This window comes from Rhea pennata, chromosome 28 (assembly GCF_028389875.1).
Source record: "Rhea pennata isolate bPtePen1 chromosome 28, bPtePen1.pri, whole genome shotgun sequence".
Classification (NCBI taxonomy): domain Eukaryota; kingdom Metazoa; phylum Chordata; class Aves; order Rheiformes; family Rheidae; genus Rhea; species Rhea pennata.
Window position 1 is genome coordinate 565,505 of NC_084690.1, and position 24,352 is coordinate 589,856.

Consider the following 24,352-nt stretch of genomic DNA (forward strand, 5'->3'; position numbering starts at 1 on the left):
TTCACCAGCTTCTCTTGAAGGTTCATAAAGGGATTTTGTGGTCCCTCTCAGCCAGAAGGAGTTTGGTTTTGGTGCACACTCGAAGCTGGGGTGGAGGTCCCAAGCCTGGGGGTAGGACGTGGCGGAGACGAGGGCGTCTCGGCACCGCGGCCCCGGCTCGGGAGCTTGCGCGCAGCCAGGGCTCTTGTCCCAGCTGCGGGTTGGGAATTTGGAAACTTCCCTTTCTTGGTGCTTTGCCTCCGTCTCCCAGGTTGTGGGGCGAAGGACTTTTCCTTTCAAATAACCAATTTTTTGTGTTTTTCACTCTGCGGCGCTAATAAAACTTAACCAAGAGTTTCAGCATATTTTATAAATAGAAAAGGGTAAAAAACACGAGAGGCAGAGCCTAGCGGGCATCAGGGGGCTCAGAGGGGGCAGCAGGCACCCCCAGAGCTGGCTCAGCAGCCCTCGGCGCTTGCCTGGGCTCAGGCTTCGCCGTCCTCATCCTCCTTCCCGTTGGAGTCCTGGAGGAGGACCGGGTTGGCACGCAGAGCCTGGGATGCTGACAGGGTGCTGCCGTCGCCCCCTGCCATCCCCCTGGCACCCACCTGCTGGCCGGGGTGGCTGAGCCGGGGCGCCGTGCCCACCTCCGCCGCGTCTGGGCGGCCGTGCTCCACCGTCGACTCGTGTGGCATCTGCAAGGGCAGGGCAGCACGGTCGGGTCGGCCGCGCGGGGCCGGTGCGGGGCACCCAGTGAGAGGCCATGCTGGGAGGTTGGGGGGGGGGGTGCATACCAAGGCGGGTGCCGCCCGGAAGAGGTAGCTGAAGGGGTAGTAGAGGAAGTTGAGGAAGGAGGCGGCGTAGAGGTCGGCGTAGCGCATCAGCTGGCTGGCGAAGAGCGTCTGGCGCGAGCCGCAGCGGAAGAGGCTGCCCATCTTCCCGTAGCACAGGTCCATCTCGTGCGTGACTTTCTGCGGGCGCAGTAGGCGAGGGCGTCAGGGCGCCTGGCGCAGGGCCCCGGGGTGCCTGCGCTGGTGCCCTGGGCGTCACCTGCATCTGATGCTTGATGGAGCTGATGTCTGGGCGCTCGCTGCTGCTGCTGTCCAAATCCCTGGAGTGGGGAGACTCAGCTGTGGGCTCAGGCACAGGGGACCCTCCTGAGCACCCATCGGTGCTCCCCCCCCCCCCCGCCCACTCACTGGTACAGCTCTGCTAGCAAGAGATCCAACCGCCGCAGCTCCTCGAACAGCTCTGCAAGGGGAACCAGCTCGCCGTCGGGATGGGTCTCGCCCGCCTCGGCCACCCGCCTGCCCCGACGTCCCCAGGCCAGCGTCGACCCGTGCGGGGTGCCCGCTGCCGCCGCTCACCGCTCTTCTCCGTCCACACCTGCAGCTCGCGGGCCAGCTCGGGCACCACGAGGAAGGTGCGCCAGCCTTGCCGCTTCTTGGACTTGAGGATGTCACCGAAGATGTGGTCGCCCACGTAGAGGATGTCTTTGCCCTTGACGCCCAGCAGGTCGCACACCAGGTCCGAGGAGCCTGCGGGCAACCGACCGACCGGCCGTGGGGGACGCGGGGGGCCACTGCAGTGTCCCCCCGCCGCCACATGGGCCAGGCACTCACCTCCGGAGTAGACAGCGCAGTGCTGGAGGGGGCCGGTGTAGGTCCCCATGCGCAGCTTCCCCGTGTCCTGCGAGCCCAGGGGACACCACCGGGTGGGTTGGGTGGTGGTGGGGACACGCCGTCACCCATATGACGCCGCTGGGGGGAGGGGTTGGGGGGGCGGGGACGGACGTCAAGGCTTTGCTGCCTTCCCGTGCCCGCCGGGCGGATGCCCTCACCGTGTTGACCTGGCGCAGGACGGTGCCCTCGGCGAAGAAGAGCGGTTTGCGGGTGTCCACCACGATAAGGTCGAAATAGGATCTCCAAGGGCGCCGTGGGCTCCCTGCCTGCCACCGAGCAGGCGCCGGGCTCAGAGATGGGTGGTTGGGGGGGGGGGGGGGGGGGAACAGGACCGGTGCCCGGCACCCCATCCTGCTCCCGCACCCCGCACCGGCCCTGTGCTCACCTCATCCTCCAAGTCGAACAGGTAGGACATGATGGCCTGCAACGATGTCCAGCGTCATGGCCCCACCCTGAGCAGTGGCACCCAGCTCCCCGGGGTTCCCCCCCCCCCCCCCCCCCACACACACACTGCAGCCAACCAGTCCCCAGGCACCCGCTACTCACATCAGTGTAGCTGTAGTCACTGTTGGTGGCCAGGAAGACCTTGCCCACATCCTTCATGCGGCTCAGCAGCAGCGGGACACGGGGCTGGTGGGAGGCAAGAGTCAGCATGGAGTGGGGAGGCAGGTGAGTGGGTGGGGGGGCACCCAGCGCTGCATTACAGGTGCCCCCGCGCACTCACATCTTTCACTACGTATTTCTCCAGGTTCTCCAGCGTCTTCTCCTTCAGGCAGCCCTGCGGGAAGAAAAACGCCCTGGTGCCACCACCATCACCACAACCACCACCACCGTGGCCCCGAGCATCCCCCCAACCGGGATGTTGGTGCAGCCAGGAGGTCCTGGGGTGGGGACAGAGGGTCCAGCAGTGCTGCCCCCTTTGCCCTGGCACCCACCGAAAGATGGACGTAGTCCATGGCCTCGCGCACATCCTGGAACATGCTGCGGAAGGACATGAAGAGGTTCCCATGCTTGTAGCCGGTGTCACAGCTGCAACAGCCGAGAGACGGTGCAGGCAGGTGAAGATGGACATGCCAGCGGCAAAACCCCCCTTTTCTTGCCCCAAAACCGTGGTCTTCCCCACCCCATCCCGGCTTTCCTCCTACTTGATGTATCTGGAGCAGTTGGAGAAGAAGTCCACGAGGCAGGCGTAGAGATAGGTCTCTGCCGGGAAAACGGGGGACACCAGGGAGGTGGCAGAGGCATTCGGGGTGAGGTGGTGTGCGGGGGGGGGGCACCATGTGGATTTTGGGGGAGGGTTGCTGGCTCACCCGTGAGGTTGAAGAGCGTGTTAAGGATGTGGAAGCGCTTGGTGTCATCCCGCTGGATGAACTTGTTGGGGTAATAGCGGAGGATTTCGGTGCTGCAGGAGGAAGGAGGTGGGGGGGGTCTATGGAGCACCGTGCGGTGGGGGTGGGGGGACACCCAGTAGGATGGGGAGGACCCAAAAGGATGAGGAGGACCCAAAAGGGCAGGGAGCACCAAGGAAGGCTGAGGAGCACCCACAGCCTTTCCCCTAGCAGCGCCCCGGCCGCATCCAGCCCTGACCCGCTCCCAAAGCGCAGCAGCCCAGGATGGATTGGGGTGGGGGTCCCATGTGCCCCCCACCCCCCCAACCCCACCCCAGGGTGCCCTCACCCCTTGAGGAAGCGCAAGCCGTGGGCGCAGACCAGCAGGTTCCCGTGTGAGTCCACCTTGAGCAGGTTGCCGAGGAGGGTGTCGAACACCAGCCCCCTGCGGCGAGGAAGGGGAGGAGAGCGTCGAGACAGGTCCGTCCGTCCGTCCGTCTGTGCGTCCGTCCCCAGCCCGAAATACTGCCCCATGCTCACCGGGTGGGGAAGGCCGGGTCGTAGCGGTGGCCGAGGATCTCCCGGGGGTAGCCGATGGAGACCAGGTGCTCCAGCAGCAGCTCGAAGGCCAGCGCCTCGTAGGCGGGCGATTTGTACACTGCGGTTGGGCAGAGCTCGGTGTTGGGGACATGTTCGTCACCTCCCCCCACCGGTGTCCGTCTGTCCGTCCGTCCCCCAACCATTGCCCGAGCCCTGTCATCTTACTGGCCAAGGTGTAGTCCATGTCGAAGCCGAAGCACTTGATCTTCTCCAGCGCCAGGCTGCGGTTGACGAAGATCCTGGGGGCGACGGCGGCGGGTGACATTGGGGGACACTGGGGGTGTCCGTCCATCTGTCCGTCCCCTTCCATGGGGATGGCAAACTGCTCCCTCCCCCCGCCCCGCGCCCCCAGCCTTGGTTTGGACCCGGGCAACGGTCCGCCAGGAAATTATTAGAGCAGAAAAATGGGCTTTTCAAGTGAAAACGGGGCAAATCCTCCCTCCCAGCCCCCCCAAACCCTGCCTCCCCCTCCTTGCGTCGCACCCCCCCACATCCCCCCCAGTGCCCCCCCCCATTCTGCCCCCCACGTTGCCCTACACCCCCCCCCCCGGATTGCACCCCCAAATGCTACCCCAAACTGCCCCCTCCCACAAAATGCCCCCCCCCAGATCTTCCCCCCTGGTGCCCCCCCCAAGTCCTGCCCCCATAATACCCTCCCACGTCCTGCTGCCCCCCCCATGTGCCCCCCCCGATCCTGCTCCCCCCCACACATTGCCCCCCCCGGCTCCTGCCCCCACCGGTGCTGGCAGTCCCTGCGCAGCGCCCGCGGGTCGCCCGGCCCCACCGGGTCCTGCTCTCCCTCGCTGCCCATCGCCGCCGCCTCTGGCCGCCGCCGCCACCGCCGCCGCTTTAAGGGAGGCGCCGCGACCCGCCCCCGGCTCGGCCCGGCCTCGGCCCCGCTGCCACCGCCCTCCCCCTCCCCCCGCCCCGGGAAATGCCCCCTCCATGTGCCCCCCCTCCAGGACAGTGCTTCCCCCCCCCCCCGGGGCCAAACTGGGGCAACTGCCCCCCATGCACCCCCCCATGTATTCCCCCCCTGGAATACATGCCCCCCCCCCGACACCCCCAACTGGGGCAGTAACCCCCCCAATATGCCCTCCCATCCCTACTGTCCCCCATTTCCTCCAGCCAAAGCCCCCCCACCGTGCAACCACCCCAGCACCCCGAGGGGCCGCGGTGTGCTGGGTGCTGTGCTCCCCGCAACACACACTTTGGGGGGGGGGGCAGGACCCCCCCCAACCCCAGCGCAGCCCCTTATCACCCATGCTTGCTCAGCACGGCAGGGGCAGGGGCAGCGGGCGCCCGCCGGCAAATCATTAAGCCAAGGCGGGGGGGGGGGTCAAGGCCCCCCTCCCCCATCCAGGTGCCACCAGGCTTGCACCAAGGATGGTGACATGTGAGCTGGGGGGGGGGTCCCCTCCACCCCCCCCAAAGAGCATGTCCCCAGCCCCATGTGGCTCCATTAAGCACATCCCTACCCCCCCAGGGGACATGCTGTCCCCCCCCATGGCCCCCAGGGGAAGAGACAGCCACCAACAGAGCCCAGTCCCAGTTGGGGCACCCAGAGGAGTGTCATTTCCCCCCCCCCCCCGTGAGCTTCCTGGGAGCAGTGCCCTGGGGGGGGGGTGTCTCCAAGCAACATCCCCCCCAACTAGGGCACAGTGCCAGCCCCAGGGGCTCTTGCGCCACCGCCACGCTGACGTGGGTCCCTCCAGCCCGGCCTTGACCAGGGCCAGGCCCCCGAGCAGCTTCATTGGGGCCATAATGAGAGAAGCCAGGGGTCTGGGTGCCCACAGTAGGGGGGGGTGGGGGGGTGGGGGGGACACCCAGGGGCTGCCCCACTGCCCCTGAGGACAGGCAGAGGGAGCCTGGAGCTGGAGCAGCCCTGGCTGCACCACCTCGATAACCCTCCCACCCGCTCCCGGGCCCCCAACGCAGCCCGTGCCCCCGTTATCAGGCCCCACAGCCCCAGGGTGGGGCAGAGGCCCCACAGCTCCAGCCCCCCTCCAACAAAACCCCACAGCGCTGCTGTGAAGCCCTCAAGGCTGAGGCAGCAGCAGCTAGCAAGCCCCCCCCCCCCCCCCCAGAAAAAAAAACAGAGCACAGGAGGCGAGAGGGCGATGGTACTGCAGCTTCTCTTGTTTGCACCACACTACGGCGATGGAGGCAAAGCTGAACACGCGAGAGCCCGTGCGCTGGGGGACCCACCCCTCCGCCCCGTGGGCCTGCAGCAGGGCAAGAACCCTCCCCAGCAGGGCAAGAAACAGCCCCCATCCTTACTCTAGGAAGGAATCATGGCAAAAGGAGCTTAATTAAGTCATCAAGAGTTTAAGGGGGGGGGGAATAATAATAATAAAAACAAAAGTGGCCTCCCCACACTGCTACTCTCAGGCTACGCAGCAGGAGTCGCCCCCCCGCGGCGAGCACAGGCTTAGGGCTGTGCCCACCACAGCTAGAAACTATGGGGCAAAGAGGGTTTTTTTTTTTCTTTTTAAAAAAGAAAAAAAAAATACTTCAGTGACAACACTAGACAGAATTGAGGAAAGCCCAATAAGAAGTACAGGAACCTACAGTAATTCACAGCCGGCGCGGGGAGGCGCTGGGGGAAGAGGCCGCCCCCGGCTGCCCTGCAGCTACTCGAGCCGATCGTTAGCGTGAAAGCGGGCAGAGCGCGAGCGGCGAGGCTCCCGCAGCGGGCCCAGCCGGCCCCCTCACAGGCCCAGGATGGCGTATTTGAACACGGCCATGATGGCCGCGCTGATGAGGCCCGAGATGGGGACCGTGACGAACCAGGCCATGAAGATGTTGCGGAAGAGGCGCCAGTCCACCGCCTTCCTGGAGCGGAGCCAGCCCACAGAGACAACTGAGCCCACCTGCAGGAGAAGCCGGACATTTTGGGGGAGCTGCCCAGTGTCTCCTCCCTCTCCCACCCCTGCCCAGCCTGCTCGCTCCTGCAGGCCCTCAGCTCTCTCCAAGAGGCAGCTCTTCCTCCTGCAGTTCCTGCTCTTCCCTGCCCTGAGCCAGCTCAGGGCTTTCCACTTCTAACCAAAAGAGGTCCCCAGCTCCCACCACAGCCCCTCACAGGCAGCACTAACTGCCCAAGCAAAGCCACCCTCGCACAGCCAAGGGTCTCGCTCGAGACCCCTGCTGCCACAGGCTCGCCCACAGAGGCGGGGAGAAAAAGGTTTGGCAACGAGCTGCCTCCCACGAGCTTTGACCCGGAAGAACAGCAGCAGAGCGCAGGGTTCCCATGGCCGAGCAGCCCGGCTGCCTGGCAGAGCTGTAAAGGGTCCCTCAAAGCAGTTTTGTTTCCCGGTCCAAGGGCTTCCCCGGGTGCTTTTCTTCGGGGACTCTTCCTTCATTCCTGGGCCTGCTCTTAAGCACAGTGTCACCACCCCGCATTGAAATGCAAATCGCAGACCCATGAACTGAAGGCCTGTGGCAGCCTATTTTGGGAGCTCCTGAACAGTCACTTTATTAGCATCGGGGTTTGGAGGCAGCTGGGGGAGGGGTTGGCACCTCATGGCAAGAAGCAGGACTGACCAGGCGCCAGGGCCACCAGCAGCGCCATTAACCCCTCACTCCCACTTACCTTGCAGTGGGTCGTGCTGATGGGGAGGCCAACGTTGGAGGCGATCACCACCGTCAGGGCAGACGCCAGCTCGATGCTGAAGCCGCTGGAGGAAGAGTGAGCGCACGGGAAGTGTGGAGAGGGCTGGCACCAAGTACCCCACATGCTGACTGATTTATCGGGCCCACTTAGCAGCAAGCCTTGGGGCTGCTCTCCCCACATGGCACCGAGCAGATCCTGCACAGCAGAATCAGCTCCTCACTTGGCTCTCCAGGCTCCCAGCAGCCTAGGATGGATCCCTCAAGGGCTAACAAGGAGGAAACATATAGCTCTAGCTGCAGGGACCCACCACAGGGCCCTTAGTGGCAGCACACCCCAGCTCCTCCAACCAAGCAAGGCTTCCACCTCAAGGAACCATTGGAAGCTCTCCCTGACCCAGGGCAGCATGCTGCTCTGCAGCTGCTGGAAGATTTGCCTCAAGCAAGGCTCTTACCTCGACGGTGTGATAGGAGTCAGATCCTTCCCCATCGTCTGAATGACTCTCCTTCCCCAGACCCACAAGCCAATGCAGATGCCAGCACCTCCATACAGCAGCAGCCAGATGGGAGTCGCCACCTTTGTAGCCACATCACCCGTCTGGTAGACAAGGTAGAGTGCAACCAGAGGGCCTATGGCATTGCTGCAAAAGAAACAAGAGCTATTCTAGAGGGCCAGCAGCTTCATTGCTCCACCCTCACTCAAGGCATTGCGCACACTGACTCAGGAGGGCAGCACACGATCGCGTCAGAACCAGCAAACCCACCGCTTCCACTAACTGAACTGACCTGACATCATTGCCTCCATGAGCAAAAGAGCCAAAGCAAGCTGTCAGGATCTGCAGGAACTGGAAGAGAAGGGACACTTCTGGTTTGTCCTGGTCATGCCACTCTTCCAGGGAGTTGCTGCTGCACTTCCTGTCGCTAATGCCCATCTCCACCTGGGCCGCATTCAGATCCACATCAGCAGCTGGGTGGGCGTCCGCCACCGCATTGCAGTAGCTGGTGTAGCTGTCCATGCGGACCCTCTTCTTCGTGTCAGCAGCAGGCCAGGTCAGCTTCTCCATCTCCTCCCCCTTGGGCTCGCCCTCCTTGGCCCGGAAGGAGTCCAGGGGCATGCCACAGATGGCCATGGTGTAAGAGGTGTAGCTGTTGTTGCGCCGCAGCGGCTTGTCCCCCGAGTCACCCATACAGTCCCCCATTTTGGCAAGGTGCAGTTTATGCAGCAGCTCCTTGTAGAGGCCAGAGTCCTTATGCACGGTGTGGTACTGGTACTGCCCGCTGGAGTTTATGTGGTGGCCCACGGCCTGGTTGAACTGCATGAGGTTGCCGTTGGGCAGCTGCACAGCTCCTGCTGAGAGAAGGGGCGTTTAGCTCCCAGGGAGCTTTGCAGGGACACACACAAGAAAAACCCCACATCCATCCCTCCACTCACCACTGTCAACATTGGTTTCCTTCAGGTCAACACTAGGGAGCCTCTCACGCTCCGGAGCCTCCTCCAAGTCTCCCAGGTTGAAGGAGACTGTTCTCTCCTCTACAACTGCCCGGTGCGGCACAGCTGAGACCACGTCAGCAACGGGGCTCTTGGCATCGGCCACGTTGTTGCCCAATGGTACTTTGGGCTCCTCTTGTTCTTCCTTCAAACTGCTGTTCTTCTCCATCAGGGGGCTTTCTGACGGACTCGATTTAATCTCTCCTGTGATAGAGGGCAGTTGCCATTAAACCCCTTCCCATCACCACAGCCAAAGCCGCGGAGCGCATATCTGCCCTACTTCTCCTCCCTAAGGCGGAAGGGAGCAGGGGCAGACCAGCACCCCTCATGAAAAATTAGTTCCCAGCTCCCTAATTCTTAACTTTGCTAACTTCTCCCCCCTTCCACATTAATGCTCAGCAGTTGCACCTTGTCACAACAGCCAGACTGTCATAAGCCAGCTCATCTCCTATTTTTAGGACCTACACACCCACATAGGGTGTGGTGAGCAACATTATGGGGCTTTTGCCTGCTATTCCTACAGCAGAGATTCCTCTTCTGCCAATCACAAGTTAAGATTATCTCTGGGTACACAAGGCTACATCCTCATTTCCAGCTGCCATTGGAAGTGCGTTGCCACAAGCTAGTTTACACAAATAGCTGCTTCTCATGTGGTAATGACTCCTGAAGGTGACAGGAAAGCGCCTGGTAAACATCCCAACCTCTCTCCTACTTCCTCAGCTCGGCCCAGCACCCAGTGCTAGTTTATGAACCCAAACAGCCCAATTTACCAGGAGTCAGGCTCCACCTCAAGGGCAGCTTGGTTTCCTGTTCCACTGGAAGAGCCAAGCCAGTATTTTCAGACCCTGGAAACCAAGACAGTTCTTTCCCCTCTACGAGAAGCCAGCTGCCTTCAGGTGAAAACATGAGGTCAGCTAGTGCACAAAAGCCACCTTCACCTCAGAGACAAGACTACTTTCCTGCCAGCTTGCTTGCTACAAGGACTATGAGGCTGCAGGATTCAGCTACCCATCCTGGCGTAAAGCCCGTGTAGAGCTTCCTAGCTGAGCTGCAGAGCTTGTGTCCTGCTGCACTGCACGAGAAGGCTGTGGGGTTCGATCACGACCTCTTCCCAGCACTGCTATCCAGCGTACACACTGGGTTAGCAAGCAGGGAGTTAAGCTGAAGCTCTAACAACTGGAAGAATTTCAAGGGCAGCCATAAAGCTGTTAGTCACACCCCAATTACACAAGCTTGACAAGGACACTTGTTATCCCCTCATCTACAGTTCTTTAAATGCCTGAGACTGCACATGAAATTTATATGCAAGACCACACACTACTCCAGGAGAGCTCCCTGCACTATGAGGAAGTCAGAGCTTGGGACTGCTACTTTGGATGCCTTTCAATAGGTATTTCAATATTTCTGCTCCAGGGCAAGGATTTCATAAGATTACACAGCTTTAACTTGTGATCTGCATTTGCCAAGCCAAAGATTGATCGCCAGGTATGTGCAGGATTAAAGGTTACACCAGTTAACAGGCAGGTTACCTCCTACCTTCCCTACCCTGGGTGGGTGCTCAGTATGAAACTGCATTTATTGCCTGGCGCCCCTTCCAGTTCAAGGAGAGATCACCCTGCTCACCCAGAGGGGCAGGCAGAGGAGCCAGCTGCCAGACACCACACAGCAGCATGACAGCTACTTAAAGGGGACATTTCAGGGTCTCAGGTGCTGCTGCTGGTTAGAAGCAGAGTCCAGCAACAGCCAAGAGCTTGATTAGAAATGCCTAGTGACTCAGGGCTCACAGAGCAGCTTAAGTGCTAACTTAAGTGTCCCTGCTAATAACACCCCCCCCCAACTCTGCAAAAAGAATTTGGTTAGCAAAAAACACACCCTTCCCCAAAGAACAGCAAAGAGCCAGCAATTACTTACGTTCAATTTTCTTCTTCATTCTTGGACATACAAAGAACCAGACGACGAGAGCACAGACAACAGCACTCCCCGCCGAAATTAGGAGGATACCCCAGAGAGGAAGTTTGTCAAAGCCCAGCACTAGGAAATAAAACAATGGATCTTGAAAACCCCAGGGCAACAGCCCCCTCAATGTTTGACTTTGCTCTCCAGCTTGAGGAACTGGTACCCAGCACAGAGCCTCCAACCACCTGCAACATCCTCAGCTAGTTTGTCTGCCAGCTCCACAGCAGGGAGAAGTGAGCTTCCAGCATACAGAGAAAATCCACCACTGACCATACAGAAACCAAGAGCTTAACCCACATAAAAGCCCCACCAGGTTACAAGCTCCCCATCACAAGCTAATCTGTTTCACATGTTCAGACACTTTCCCTCCCTCCCACAGCCAAACCCGATTAGTGACTGGTGTGCATTCTGCCCTAGCAGCAAGCAACTGGAGCATTCACACCCAACCTTAGTTGTCAACACCATATATACACAGCCTTGTGTCCTGACTTGCTGCAATGTCAAAGGAAAAAAGAAAAAAAAAAGAGCAAAGCTGCTGCAGCAGACAGTGCTATTCCCCCAGCACACCAGCCTGGGAGCAACCAGGGGAGTGTGACACACAGGACCTCAGCTGCTCCCCCTGGAGAGCCAGATGTCTCCATTAACTCTTCTAGCTTCTCTGGGAAGAGGATTTTTTCAGCTGTACAAGTCACTAGAAACTTAAGCCCAAACTGCCTCTTCACCAGGAGAGGCATCCAAGGTGTTAAGTGACCTACTTACAAGCATTATCACATGCAGTGTGACTTTTAGCAGAAGCTTTACATTATACAGTCTGCTGCAGCCCCCAGTCAGGATACCAAATGCTTGCAACAGCTCAACTCCTGCATTTTATGCTGCAGCTGAGGACTTATTGCTTCTAATGCACCACCAGCAACTACACTGCAGCCACTTTAGACACTCTGTTAACCTGTAAGCTGCTATTTGCTTACAACAAACCTGCCTTGCTGAAGGCTACAAACCCTGCATGAAACAGCACTGAGCTCACCCAACCTCCTCCTCAAATTCAGAACTTAAGTTAAATATGAATCCATCTAGGGAAACTAGCCAAAGAAGCAGTGCTGTTGCTGCTTTACAAGCTCAAGTGCCTCTTAGCACTCCCTTGGAGAATCCTAGCACTCCCCTGCCTTCTCACAGCCCACATCTCTGGGACACTCCCAGGCTGGATGGTGCCTCTGAGCAAGCTAGAGACCCAGGGGAAAGCTGACACCCCTCCAAAAGCTTTCCAGTCACTGTTTACAGAGAAAACCCTCAAAAGCCAACACGGACTGCTGTCACTCCACCTCCAGCTCCCAATGACCTCTTTCACTGTTCCACAACAGGAAACCCACTCAGACTGAAAACAACTCATGCTGAGTTACTCTGACTGATGGAAGTTATGATTCGAGTTTTTCTGCAGCAGCTTGCCTTCCAGCTCTGTGGGTCTCCTGCTTATTATGCAAAGCTACCCTCCAGCACCAAGCCAGCCTGACAACAGCACAGCGCTTTTCTAGTCCTGCCCTGGGTCTGTCCTTCTACCTAACAGCCAGACACACACTTCAATTTGGCATTCCCAGAGTTTCAAACTGAAGTACGAACTCCTCTTCTCAGTACAGGTGCCAGCTGCAGCATGCCAGCTCTTCGCGCCAGGAAGTCTCAGGGATAATTAGTTTATTCTTAGGGGCTAGGTGAATCACAAGGCCACAAGCTCCTGTCCCGAGCTCTGGCCCCACTCCTACCCTCGCTATTGGAGAACAGGGAGCCCAAGGAGTCTCTTCAGCAGCAGCTGGGTACCTGAGTTTTAGCACAGGTAAGAGAAGGAAGGGGAAGTCATGTTATCTGCCAGTCCTGTGAAGTCTAAGGAGAAAGGTCTGTGGGGGTTTAGTTTGAGCAGGCCTCTTTGGTTGGGCAACTAGCTAGTTTTAGAACTCAGCGCACGCTAGCCTGCAGCCTTCTGTAACCGGCACAGGCCAGCCGCCTTCTAGAAGATTTCAGCCCTGTAAAGCAAAAAGGGGTAAATCGTGCATTTAATGGAGGTTTTGTAAAGAAATTAAAGATTCAGGCTTAAGTATTCTGACATGTACTTACACGGTGCACCAGTATACATGATGGAGAAGAGGTTGATCCCCACAGTACAGGCATAGAAGACCGGCAAAGCTCGCAAACCATTGGGAACAGGATCAGCCTACAAAGCAACATTCAGAGCTGCAGAAATCCGAATCTCAGACACTGCAACTCCCCAATTACTTTAAGGACTGCACAGCAGCTAAACAGCCCTTTAGCAGTTGACTGAAGGTGTGCACACCTGGTATCTAAAACACTGTGCTCCCGTAAGCTCTGCCAAAAGCCAGCTCTGGGAGAGGACTAGAAGCCTCCGGACAGCTTTTCCACTACATTCCAGTTAGAAAATAATCCATCAGAGCTGTCTGAAGAGCTGCTGCACAGTGAGAGCCCCAGCTATCTCCGAGGGCAGAGAAGGTGGGAGAACGCAGTGGGTTGCCTCGCTCCAAGGAGACCCAAGCACAGGACAGCACCAAAAGAGCTTCTCATTGCTGCCCAGGCCCTTCAGAGGCAGAAGCACATGCCTCAAAGCACAGCTAAGAGCCTGGACAGCCTCAGGCAACCAGTGAGCTTAGGTCTAGCACACAAGCAGCCTGCTCCCAGCAGACTCTGCTGCTGCTCTTCACCACAGGGCAGAAGCCTGGCTCCAAGCCTGGCATTTGCCTTTCTAAGGCTATTCAACCTGCAGAACTCCCAAGCCTCCATCTGTACTTCTTTTTAAAAATCACCAGGCACTTTCAGACAAAACCATTTGTCAGAGAGCTTTTACCTCTTTCCAGCTGACTTTGACTAATTAAGTCCATTACTCATACAAGCAGCTTATTCAGCCACATACCTGCACACAGGGGCCCTCACCCAAGCAGCAGGAGCACTTAATCTCTGCTGCTGCCCAGCAATCTGGGTCCAGTGTTGATACAAACAAACTGAGTGTTACTGAACATTGAGTAGGACAGAGCAACCATGCTATTTGGTGCCAGAATCCCTTGACAATGGGACACATTAAGTGGCAGCACAGCTTTGAAAGGCCAGTTATGCAAGGTTACTCTGACAGCAATGACGCTAAACCATTTCAAAGAGCTGCCAGGTAGGAGCAGCAATGATAAGATCTTAACATCTCTCAAAGCACAAATAGACTCAAGACCCGAAATAATTTAAGTCATTAACCTCAAATGCGCAGAACTGATTGTATAGTAATGCCAAAGTTCAGTCCTCCGGACAGTTGGCTGAAAATCCCTGACCAGCAGCATCCACATGCTTCAGGTTCAAGAGTTCATCACTTCAGAAAGGGAACATCTAGAGCTACTACCTCTATTTCAAACATTTCAGGTGCTGAGTCCTATTTCCTGGACTTTCAGACACTGTAAATGGTGGAAATGTTTCCTTATGGGCCTAGCTGGACAGGCTTTCGTTCATCTAGAGCCTCAGAGGCTGTTCAGGAGGTGGCTGCTACTGCCTGGCATTTTCAGGATGGAAGAATCTGGAATATTTTCTTCAGGGAGCCTCAACTGCAGGTTTAACCTCAGATCTTGACCTACAGCTCCCAAGACAAGGAATCATGTACAGTATGACCTGAAGGAAAGCCTCAAGTCACCTCAAGCTCATTCCCCAGGGTGGCCTATTCCAAAACAGCTCCTGCACTCACTTAAGCAGGAACAGATCTGCGAAACAGGTCAGTTTGTAATAGAAACACTGTTTCTGTGCATACAAAGTAGTATTTCTCCTATATGTTAAAGCAGCATTGCTCTAATGTGAATGATCTAACTGGCACTTCCACTCATAGTGCCCTTCAGCACAAAGCAGCACCCAGAAAATGTGCTAGAACCCTTCTTGCTTGGAAGGCTTAAAACCAGCAAAAATTGCACTAAAAATCTTAGTGATCAGGAAGTGGCTGATGCAGAACAACCTAGAGATGTGGGCTGCTCAGCCAGCCTCTCCTGGGGAAGTGCGCACAGTTTCCACAGCACCAGGGATGATTCCGGTCCTCTTGTTTTTAAGCCGCTGCCTTCATCTGCAGCACAACAGTGCAAGTCCAGCCTTTTGCCACCAGTTAAGCAGTCCGGTAAAAAGCCTGGCCAGCAGCTCTGATCTTATCAATTCTGAACTGTTTCACAACTTGGAAACCCTCATTGTTGCTGCTTAGGCCAGGCAGGAGATGAGCAGCCCAAATGTTTTGCGGGAGGCAAGTAAAAACTCATCTCCTAGGCTCCATTTTATGGAAGGGGGAAAAAAAAATCTACAGATTTAGTTTTCCTATTCCTTCACCTCCTCCTGGATAAGGGGTCCATCAGCATCATAGCAAGCACGTATCCAGAAAGATTGCTGCTGGAGAAGATCAGATTACTAAGCCAAAGTAACGAGCATCTTGGGTCTTACAAAGAAAGCACCCCAAGCTGTCAGAACAAACAGCCCATGGCCAGCCCATCCTTACCTTACAAAGGATGAACCTACGGACAAGGAAGAACAGGACAGCAGACATGATGCCAGAAAGGAGGGGTGAGATGAACCAGGACAACACTAGGAGAAAAGAGGTGTGATTAGTATCCCACCACTGCAAGGGGAAGCCCTAGGCTGGTACAGTTGTAGTGAGTCTCACACACACACACACTTCTGCTGCTTCTGAAACCATCAGCAAGTTGGACTTACCAATTTTGAGCAGCTCTGACCACTTGACACCTTCTTGCCCTTTGGCTACCAGCGAAAAACCAATCGTTGCACCAACAATACAATGGGTACCAGAAATTGGAAGCTTCAAGAACGAAGCCACTAGCTGCCACACAGCTGATCCTGAAGCACAAGAAAGAGCCTGGTAAGGGAGCTGCCACCACCACAACACAGGACAAGCGGGGCACACCCCAGAGCACGAGGCTAGCGCATGCTGAACTTCAGCCCATCCCCTGGCTACCCTAGTGGAGCAGTTACTCACCAAACATGGCACTGATTGAACCAGCCATTAACAGCTCCTGCTTAGAGTCGTACATCTGCACATCAATCAGCCCCTTCCGGATGGTCTCACTCACTTTGGCTCCCAGGAGGACAGAGCCCACCGTCTCAAAGATGCTTGCCAAGATGCACGCTTGCCGTAGAGTCACTACGCCTGACCCAACTGCAGTTCCAAAGGAGTTTGCCACATCATTAGCACCAACAGAGAATGCCAAGATGAAGGCGATGACAAAGCCCAATATCAACATCCAGAGGAAGGCTGTCATTGAATCTGGGACCACAGTCTCTACAGTGCTCAGCAGCAGCTCTCCAATAGCTGTGGGTGCAACACGGGTTACCTCCATGATTCTACCTTTAGTGGTTTCAAATTAACAGGAACTCAACTTGGATATGTAAACAAAATACGAGGTATGAAAAGGCTGTAATAAATAACGTTATAAAATTAAATAAACTAAATAAGACAGATTGGGAGCAGAGTTCCTGCTATACAGTGCATATGAGAATCTCTTTTCTAGAGTTCCTGTGGCTCTGGAAGGTCAGGGCTGGAAAGGGCTCCATGGTGAGGCAAGGGGACACGACACGCTCTTCATCCTACAAGAGAGAAGCAGGCCTGAGCCAGGGGGAGGGGGGAAAAGGCGCCGGAGGCCGCTGCGGGGCAGAAAGAGCTCGGAGCCGAGCCGGGCCCAAGCGCGCCCCACCGCCCGGCCCTCCCCAAGGGCAGAGGCGAAGCTAAGGCCTCCTCGCGGGCGCCAGCAGCAGCGCTAGGCCGCGGCGGTTAACGGCCCCCATTCAAACGCGGCGCGCGCCCTTCCCGCGCGGCGCCTAACGGCCACTCCCGCGCGCGCCCGCCGCCCTCCTCCCTGCCCCCTCCAGCCGCCACACGCGCCGCCAGCCGCCGCCACGCGCACGCGCCGCCTCTCCCCCCGCCGCCGCCGCCGCCACGGGGCCCCCGCGGCGCTCACCGTCCGACACGCGGCCCGACAGGAAGCGCCAGCCGCCGACCGGACCCACCCGCCGCCGCCGACTGGCGCCGCCGCCGACTGGCCCCGCCGCCACCGCCCCGCCGCCCTTTCATAGGGCCCGGCGCCCCCACGTGACCGCGCCGCGCCGCGCCCCTGTCCCCGCTCCTCCCTCCTCCCACTACCCTCCGGGCGCGCCCATTGGGCGGCGCTGGCGGCAGGGGGCGGGGTCACGCGCGGGCCACGCGCCCTCGCCCCGTCCCGCACGGGCAGCACGTGCGCGGCGGAAGCGGTCCCTGCGCGCGCAGCGCTCCAGCCCGGGGCAGCGGGCGGCGGGCACCTGCGCGGCCCGCAGCGGGGGGCAGGGCTGGGCCCTGGTGTCCGGGTCCGGGCCGCTCCACAGTGCCCGGGTCCCAGTGCCTGGAGCAGGGCCGATCCTGGTGCCCTGTGCCTGGATCAGCACTGGTGCCTGGATCTGGGCCAGTTCCTGGTTCCCCGTACCTGGATCTGCACCGGTCCTGGTGCCCTCTGCCTGGATCAGCACCGGTGCCCGTATCTGATCTGGGCCGGTCCCTCGTTACCCGTACCCAGATCAGGCCTGGTTCCTGGGCTAGTTTGCAGTGCCTGGATCAGGGCTGATCCTTGGTGCCCCATGCCTAGATCAGGTTGGTGCCTGGTGCCCAGACCAGGGCCATTCCCTTGTGCCCGGTGTCCGGATCGAGGCTGATCCCTGGTGCCCAGACCAGGGCCATTCCCTTGTGCCCGGTGCCCGGATCGAGGCCGATCCCTGGTGCCCAGACCAGGGCCATTCCCTTGTGCCCGGTGCCCGGATCGAGGCCGATCCCTGGTGCCCAGACCAGGGTCATTCCCTTGTGCCCAGTGCCTGGATCGAGGCCGATCCCCAGTGCCCATGCCCGGATCGAGGCTGATCCCTGGTGCCCAGACCAGGGCCATTCCCTTGTGCCCGGTGCCCGGATCGAGGCCGATCCCTGGTGCCCAGACCAGGGCCATTCCCTTGTACCGAGTGCCCGGATCGAGGCCGATCCCTGGTGCCCAGACCAGGGCCATTCCCTTGTGCCCGGTGCCCGGATCGAGGCCGATCCCTGGTGCCCAGACCAGGGCCATTCCCTTGTGCCCGGTGCCCGGATCGAGGCTGATCCCTGGTGCCCAGACCAGGGCCATTCCCTTGTGCCGGGTGCCTGGATCGAGGCCGATCCTTGGTGCTGTATCCCCGGATCACGACTGGTTCGTGCTGCCCGGTGCCCGGATCGGGGCCAATTCCCAGTGCCCGGATCAGGGTCAGTCCCTGTTCCCCTGATCCAGCATGGTCCCGAGGGCTCCTGGCAGGAAGCGCGGCTCAGCGGGCACCGCCGGACCAGGACGCCTGGGCCCCCGCCCCAGGGGCAGCAGGATCACGCCAGGATGCAGGAGCCAGTGTGTTTGCGTGGAGGGGGAGCTGACCGGGGCCTGGCTGGGTGCCCGGACACCTGGGTCCCTTGCAGGGCTCGCAGCCCTGGGCACGGCTCAGCGGGTGCCGGACCGGGCGTCACGGGCCGGGGAGGGGTCACCAGGGGCCCGGCCCTGCTCACCGCCGCGTCCGGGGCAGAGTCCGGCCTCGCGCGCACGGCCCCGCTCGGCCCCGCGTGCCCCCGAGCTGTGACGCCAGCGCGTGCTCCCGCCGGTGACCCGTGCGTCCTGCGTGCCCCGTGTGCGTCCCGTCCCCTGCGCCTGGCCAGCCACCGGCTCCCTCCAGCCTGGCCTGTGGCCACGGGGGGAAACTGAGGCAGGAGCCCAGCAACCCGCGTGTCCCGGCTCCTGAATCCCTCCAAACTGGAGGGGGCCCAGGCGTCCGGGCTCCCAGCTCCCCTCTCCCTAAGTAAACCCTCCCTTTCCCCCCCCCCGCAGCGGGGAAGGGGCCCAGGCGTCCGGGCCGCTCCTCTGCGCCGCCGCCGCCGCCTGGCGGTGAGAGCCGGAACCACCGCGGCGGCGGCGGAAAGGACCCAGCGCTCGGGGTGCAGCGCCGAGCACCCACGCCTCCCGCTGCCTTGGGGAAAGCTTGCAGACCAGGAGGCTTTCAGCTCGCACAAGGTGGCCAGAAAGCACAGGAGAAGAGTGAAGGCGCTCAGGGGCAGAGCAGCTCCTGCATGCAGCAGCTGGCCTTGGACGCTCCGTCCATCCTGTAGCTGGCCCCGGACCCCCCGGTCTCCTGCTTGCTCGTGCACAGACATGCACACGCTTGCTTGATGGGGCCATTTCAGGTGCAACTGCCTATTGCATACATTGCCCAAGATAGGACTCCTTCGGCCTTGCCGGGGCAGAAGTTGCCCAGCAAAGCCACCCAGAGCAGAAGGGTTGCAGAGCCCATCGTGCCGGCCCAGGATCTGTGTGGCTGCAGGGTTATGGCGTGGGTTCAGAGTGCCCAACTGCCCGTGCTGCCCACCGGGCCATGAGGTGCTGCCTCCCTGCCTGCAGCCGCATGGGCCCTGCATTGCGCATGGGCACGGCGTGGGGCGTAGATGCGTCCCATGCCTTGTTTATACACCCTGCGGTGGGCAGGTGCACAGCATGGGGTGTACGGACGTTATCCCCTTCCGTCGCTAAAAAACACTCTGAGATTGCACATGGGGTTCACAACAGCTCTTCTCATTTAATCCCTGCAGAGAAGTCCATCCCAGGCACAGGGTGCTCTCCCCTTTGCACAACAGCAGCTTCTAGTAGCTTCCACTCCAATGCTCCAAGGGCATCTTCTCCCCAGTGCTAAAGAGGCCAAAGGAGAGGTGGTCAGTGTCACGTATAGGATGTACCCTCGGGTGTCAGGCGGCCTGCTTCACGGCCAAGCTCAAACGTGCCCCGTTTCACCAGCGGTGCCAGGGAAAGCCCCTGCGTGCCCAGGGCTGCCAGCTGCGGAAGGCAGGGCAGCGCAGGCAGGACAAGCCCCAGCCCTGCCCAGAGACACGCACCAGAGCAGCTGCTCCTTGCCCTGAGCTCTGCAGCGCTCCTGCTCTGCCCTCTGCTCCTCCGGCCAGGCTTTAGGCACCTCTGGCCGGCGCTGCCTCTGTATTGCTGCCAGGGACTCGTGGCAGGGACAAGGTTACTCTCAATCCTGCTGAGACCCTTCCTGCCCGCCCCTGCCCAGCCCTGCGCACCCACAGTCCCATCTGCACCCACAATGCTCAACTCAGCACCAGACCAGAGCATTGGCTTGGGGCTGTGGAGAGGAAGCTGGAGTCCAGGGCTGAGGCAGGGCATTCCCAGGCCAGGAGAACTCAGAGGATGCCCTATCCAGACCCACAGCTCTGGGTCAGCATCTTTGACCCGCTCTCAGCTCCCTGCCGTTCAGCTGCGCTCGGCCACGCTGTGGATGCGCACACTTACTGCTGCCGGGAGAGCTGCCTTGCTTGCTGCTTTGCCCACACCTCCCTCCTCTCCTGGAGCTCTCGGTTGTACTGCCTTCTCCTGACGCAGGCGGGAGCACTGGGGCAGTAGGAGCTCTGAAAAGGAAGAGAGAGGCTTGTCAAGCAGCGGGCAAATGCATGGGTCTGTCTACGAAAGCACCAAGACCCTGGGAGACAGCCCGCACGGACACTGCGGCCACCGCGGGGACACCAGGAGAATCAGCGCGGCATGTCCCCATGCAGATGCCAGGCTGGGCGCAAGGTCTTGCTGTGCTTGCAGTTGGGGAACGCTTTCTTCTGTCAGGAGGACTTACCAGGTATGCTCTGCTCTCTTCTACCTTCTTCTTCTCCTCTCTTTTCTCAATATCCACTCTTAGTTCAGCCCAGCGTCTCCTCTGTGAGGCAAGGAAGAAAGGAGTGCATTTTATCTGGAGGCGCCATCAAAGGAAATATCCCTGCCCAGCACAGAAGGCACCTGGCACAGGGCAGCCTTTCTCAGGAAATTCAGGCCTAGGCTGCTCTTTCCAACCACGGGAACACAAAAGGCTTCATCTTCAGCCTTGGAAGCAAAAGAAGATGGTGTTGCTTCTTACGTCAAAGGGGTTTGGCAGTGCTCCCGAAGGGGAACTTAGGGAAACAAGAAATCCTGGAGGTGCTCTAAGAGGTCCAATCAAGAGGGAGAGCCCCAGAGCTGTGCCCCTGCACGTAGCCTGGCCACAGCTAGCTCAAGGCCTTTCACCAGGAGAGCTCGCGGACCACCTCAAGGGCAGGGACCCTCACCAGGGGCTGCCTGGACCTCGAGGTGGGCATGAGGATGGTGTGTCCTCAGCACAGCAGCTTGCTCTTTGGGTCCCTTAGTTTTCCTTGACAACTTCTCCCTCCCACGAAGCAGCACATGCTCCACGACTGAGAGGCAAGAAGACAGCAATGCCACGGAGACCACCACACCTCCAGAGGTGCCCGGGTGAGACAAAGGCTGTTCCTTGGAGTGGCAGCAGCTGGAAAGGCTTCCAGTACCTGCGCAGCCAGAGCAGCCATCCGGGCCTGACACGCCTGGTGCTCGGCCCACTCGCCCCTTTCTTGCCTCTCGGCCTCCTCCAGCTGCGCTGCCCGCAGGCGGCGTTCCTCCTGCTGCATGCAGAGGTAGCACACTTCCTGCAGGGCAGAGACATGCACAGCAGCACCATGAGTAGCACCGTGGTGAGGGTGCCAGTCCCTTGCCCTTCCACCCCAGGGAAACATCTCTCCTTTCTAAGGGCAGCCCGCAGCAAGCGCTCCCAAGAGGCACTGGAGAGAGGCTGTGTCTTCTGCACAAAGATGCAGCAGATGCCACTGAATGTGCAGGGGAACACCTAGCAAGGGCTCTTGGGGGAAGGAGTCTCCACAGAGCTGCCCTACAACTCAGCAGGACTCCGCCGTGACATTGCGCCACATCACCTACCTGTCCTACCCTGTGATGGCCTTGGCAAACAGGGATTTTGGCTTTGCGTCTGCCCTCACGAGTCGCTTTGGTCTTCCCTTCCTTGGAGGAGCGCCCCTCAATTGCTGGCAGCACCCTACAGGTAGAGAGCAGGCAGAGCCTGTAGCAGCACAGCAGCAGTTTGCTCTGCAGCCTGCGCTCACCAGTGGGGCACCTGCTCCTGCAGCAGCAGGTGGTTCTGCAGCAGAACTGGCTGTGTTTGACCAGCTGTGCTGGCATCCACAGAGAGAGATACCCTGAGCTTTGGCACTCCCATGGGGCACAGCAGCCCCCGGCAAACATCTCGATGCCCAGGCCTAGGCCCTCTCTTCCTGGCACAGACAGAGAGGCGACGTCTCCAAGACAAACATCTCCCTGCCACAACGACCACAGCACACCGCTTCTCCAGTCCAATTCTCCACACGCCTCACCTCTCTGCAGGCTCCACTTCCAGGGCTCGCTGACTGATGCCATTGCCTGAATTTATCCCATGGAATTTCACAGCAGAAAGCCGCCTTCGAGCCAGCAGGTGCTTCTCGCGAGGGCTGCCTGCAAGCATAACAGGACAAACCTCCTCAGAAGAGCATCTTTGTGGTCCCCGAGGCAAGAAGCACTCGCAGAGCTGCTCCGTCCTGGTGTGAATCTGCCTGTGGCAGCACTCCCCATTCCCTTGCAGTCACGTTTCCTAGCAGGACTTGGGTCCTTTCTGAACAGTGTTCAAATGAAAGAGCCCTTGCCACTACAGGGGAGGCAGCGGCATGCACTGGCGAAGTGTCCTGCAGCACATCAATTGCAAGGGGCAGCGCTGGGCTGCCCAAGGTCTTCTTCCTTAGCCAGCCCCTCAAGGCTGACTGCCGGTGGCAAGCATGGCCACACGAGGGAGATTTCCCACCCAGCCAGCCCCTTGTAACTGCGCCTTTAATGCCCTGCCACCAAGGAAGCCTGCAAGCCTCTGCCAGCACTCTTCTCTGACTTTACCTTTTTGCTCTTTCTCCTTAGCCCTCTCTTTGCCCACCGCGTCCTCTTTGGCAGGCTGCACATAGGCCCCCACGGTAGGGAAGAGATGATCAAAACCTTCCCTGCAAAGAAAGAAGAGGAAAGAGCAAAGGAAGCTGAAACAAAGGATCAAGCTGACAACAAAGTCTCACAAAGCCCTGCTTTGCCTTTGCAGTCCAGGCAGAAAACAGCAGCCCTTGCACCATAGCCTTCCCGAGCTCACGCAGACCTTGTGTCCAACAGAGATCTCTCACTCCCACACCGACAAGACCATCCCACTGCCCTCCTCCACTTCCCCCAGGGCCTCACTTGTCCATGCTTCTTCCCCCTGGCTTGATGCCTTTTGGCCCCCTGGGCCTCTTTTACAGGGCCTGGAGAATGCCTCTTTCCATGGTGCCGATGCTTCTCTTGAGCACTCTCTGTAACGGTCCAAGAAGAAACCTGGTCACAACAGTATCCTTGCGACTGCTCAGGCCACAGGACGTGCACAGCTGCTCAGTCCTGCCTTGGCACTTGCCACCTCCTTCACCTCCTCTCTCCTGGGATCCCTCGGCGGCAGCATCTCTGGCTTTCTTCCCAGGCACTGCCTTAATCTCAAACCTAGAAACCAGGAGGTAGCAGCTGGCACAAAGGGCCCCGCAGTCCCTTTGCACCTTGCATGCTGCATGCAGGCTCAGAGAAAGATGAGAGTTGCTGCAAGGCCTCTCGTTTTCCAAAGCAGGAGATGCACGCTCTTCAACACCGTGCAGTCCTGCTTGCTGCCATTTCTGACTGCCTCTCCTCTCGCCTTCCGAGGGCCCAGGAAGAGCAGAGAACTCTCTTTTGCCGCAGCTTGCCCAGGCCCATGGGAATTCACATCTTGCCTTCCAGCTCCCTTGCAGACCCTCCCACGTGCAGGCTGTTGCCTCCCACGTGTAAAGAGGCAGCTCTGCACCCGGGGGGCCCAGTGCATCTGCTCAGCAGTGCTTGTGCCAGGACACAGCTCTGCAGAGCCCCACTACACATTGCCTCCCACTGGCACAACAAGTCCCTCCTGCTCTCCCGCTCGCTCCCAGAAGGAGCCATCCGGGACACCTCTCCTTCCCTGCAGTCTCCCCCAAAAGGCAAGGGTCCCAAACAGCCCTTGGACACATCACCGCTTGCATCCACCACTGCAGAGAGCCTTCCCAGGCCCAAGTCAACACACAGGCCAAAGCACAAACTGCCCAGCCTTCGCATTTTGGTGCCATCTCTCACCAAACAAAAGGAAAGGAATGAGCAGGTGAAATCAGATGCGGAAGGGTGACCACATTGCTCTCTAGGTCCAGTCTACGTTGGCAGGGTAAAAGCCAGTCACTCTTCCATGTTAATGCAGGGCAGGACTCTCCGAGTGGGAAAGAAGCAAGAGCAAGTGTGGAGTTAGCTGGCAGCCCTTCCTTTGAAGGAGGTGCTCTTGAAGACGCTCTAGTGCAGGCCAGCTCTGGCAGCATGGCGCTACCTAGCAGGTACCTGGGTGCGGGGAAAACCGTGACCACTTTTCCCCAGGCCAAGGACCCCCCTCCCCCCTCCACCGGGGTTCCCGAGGCTGCCGGAATTGCGTGGCTCAGAGAGCCACCGCTCCCCTTTGGATGAGCCCAGCTCGGCTCAGAGCCTGATGGATCTCCGCCTTGCTTTTCAGAGGTGGTGAGAATTTGGGAGAGTGTGGCTGAGTACATGCCGCAGCAGTTTGCACTCAACAAGGTGGGCTTTCAGCATGCGCCTCCCCTGGGGCCTGGATGCTTTTGGCAGTGCTGGCAGCCCCGGGCCGTGGCGTGACATAGTTCATGCCCTCCGGGGAAAGAAGAGAAAATGCCCCCAAGCACCCAGATGTGTGACAGAGCAGCTCCTCTGTCAGCTGCTCCAAAG

The 24,352-nt window shown here is 59.1% G+C and overlaps 2 protein-coding genes across 7 annotated transcripts; both read right to left on the reverse strand.

The window, feature by feature from the left end:
* Nucleotides 1-331: 331 nt before the first annotated feature.
* LOC134151849 (cytosolic purine 5'-nucleotidase-like) lies at nucleotides 332-4,403 on the reverse strand. 4 transcript variants are annotated; one of them, XM_062596717.1, is made up of 17 exons: nucleotides 4,327-4,403; nucleotides 3,755-3,828; nucleotides 3,530-3,647; nucleotides 3,339-3,434; nucleotides 2,972-3,063; nucleotides 2,807-2,864; nucleotides 2,597-2,690; nucleotides 2,386-2,439; nucleotides 2,208-2,291; nucleotides 2,047-2,082; nucleotides 1,820-1,923; nucleotides 1,602-1,668; nucleotides 1,347-1,479; nucleotides 1,179-1,230; nucleotides 1,030-1,090; nucleotides 774-950; nucleotides 332-674 (listed from the first exon to the last, which is right to left on the reverse strand). In XM_062596717.1, exons 1-17 carry the CDS (start codon nucleotides 4,398-4,400, stop codon nucleotides 465-467), a joined length of 1,584 nt encoding a protein of 527 aa, XP_062452701.1. In that variant the 5' UTR covers nucleotides 4,401-4,403; the 3' UTR covers nucleotides 332-464. The 4 variants fall into 4 exon arrangements, with proteins under 4 accessions (XP_062452701.1, XP_062452699.1, XP_062452700.1 ...); XM_062596715.1 differs by having other exon boundaries at nucleotides 1,347-1,517; nucleotides 1,820-1,927; XM_062596716.1 differs by having other exon boundaries at nucleotides 332-503; nucleotides 588-674; nucleotides 1,347-1,668; nucleotides 1,820-1,927.
* Nucleotides 4,404-5,705: 1,302 nt separating this feature from the next.
* On the reverse strand, nucleotides 5,706-16,710 carry SLC20A1 (solute carrier family 20 member 1). 3 transcript variants are annotated; one of them, XM_062596916.1, is made up of 11 exons: nucleotides 16,622-16,710; nucleotides 15,643-16,250; nucleotides 15,363-15,503; nucleotides 15,148-15,233; nucleotides 12,747-12,843; nucleotides 10,599-10,718; nucleotides 8,631-8,891; nucleotides 7,985-8,546; nucleotides 7,654-7,839; nucleotides 7,182-7,266; nucleotides 5,706-6,462 (listed from the first exon to the last, which is right to left on the reverse strand). In XM_062596916.1, exons 2-11 carry the CDS (start codon nucleotides 16,001-16,003, stop codon nucleotides 6,301-6,303), a joined length of 2,061 nt encoding a protein of 686 aa, XP_062452900.1. In that variant the 5' UTR covers nucleotides 16,004-16,250; nucleotides 16,622-16,710; the 3' UTR covers nucleotides 5,706-6,300. The 3 variants fall into 3 exon arrangements, with proteins under 3 accessions (XP_062452900.1, XP_062452899.1, XP_062452901.1); XM_062596915.1 differs by having other exon boundaries at nucleotides 7,985-8,549; XM_062596917.1 differs by lacking the exons at nucleotides 5,706-6,462; nucleotides 7,182-7,266 and adding an exon at nucleotides 7,274-7,467 and having other exon boundaries at nucleotides 7,985-8,549.
* Between the last annotated feature and the right edge of the window lie 7,642 nt (nucleotides 16,711-24,352).

What these genes read in the sequence shown, in the direction of transcription:
- LOC134151849 (XM_062596714.1), bottom strand. Translation starts at nt 4,400, where the DNA reads ATGGGCAGCGAGGGAGAGCAGGACCCGGTGGGGCCGGGCGACCCGCGG. An exon ending in TGGACTACGTCCATCTTTCG is followed by an intron (nt 2,440 to 2,596) that starts GTGGGTGCCAGG and finishes TTCTTCCCGCAG; the next exon opens with GGCTGCCTGAAGGAGAAGAC. An exon ending in TGTTCGACTTGGAGGATGAG is followed by an intron (nt 1,928 to 2,046) that starts GTGAGCACAGGG and finishes GCTCGGTGGCAG; the next exon opens with GCAGGGAGCCCACGGCGCCC.
- SLC20A1 (XM_062596915.1), bottom strand. Translation starts at nt 16,003, where the DNA reads ATGGAGGTAACCCGTGTTGCACCCACAGCTATTGGAGAGCTGCTGCTG. An exon ending in GTCAGAGCTGCTCAAAATTG is followed by an intron (nt 15,234 to 15,362) that starts GTAAGTCCAACT and finishes CTTTTCTCCTAG; the next exon opens with TGTTGTCCTGGTTCATCTCA. An exon ending in ACTCCTATCACACCGTCGAG is followed by an intron (nt 7,267 to 7,653) that starts GTAAGAGCCTTG and finishes CTCTTCCTCCAG; the next exon opens with CGGCTTCAGCATCGAGCTGG.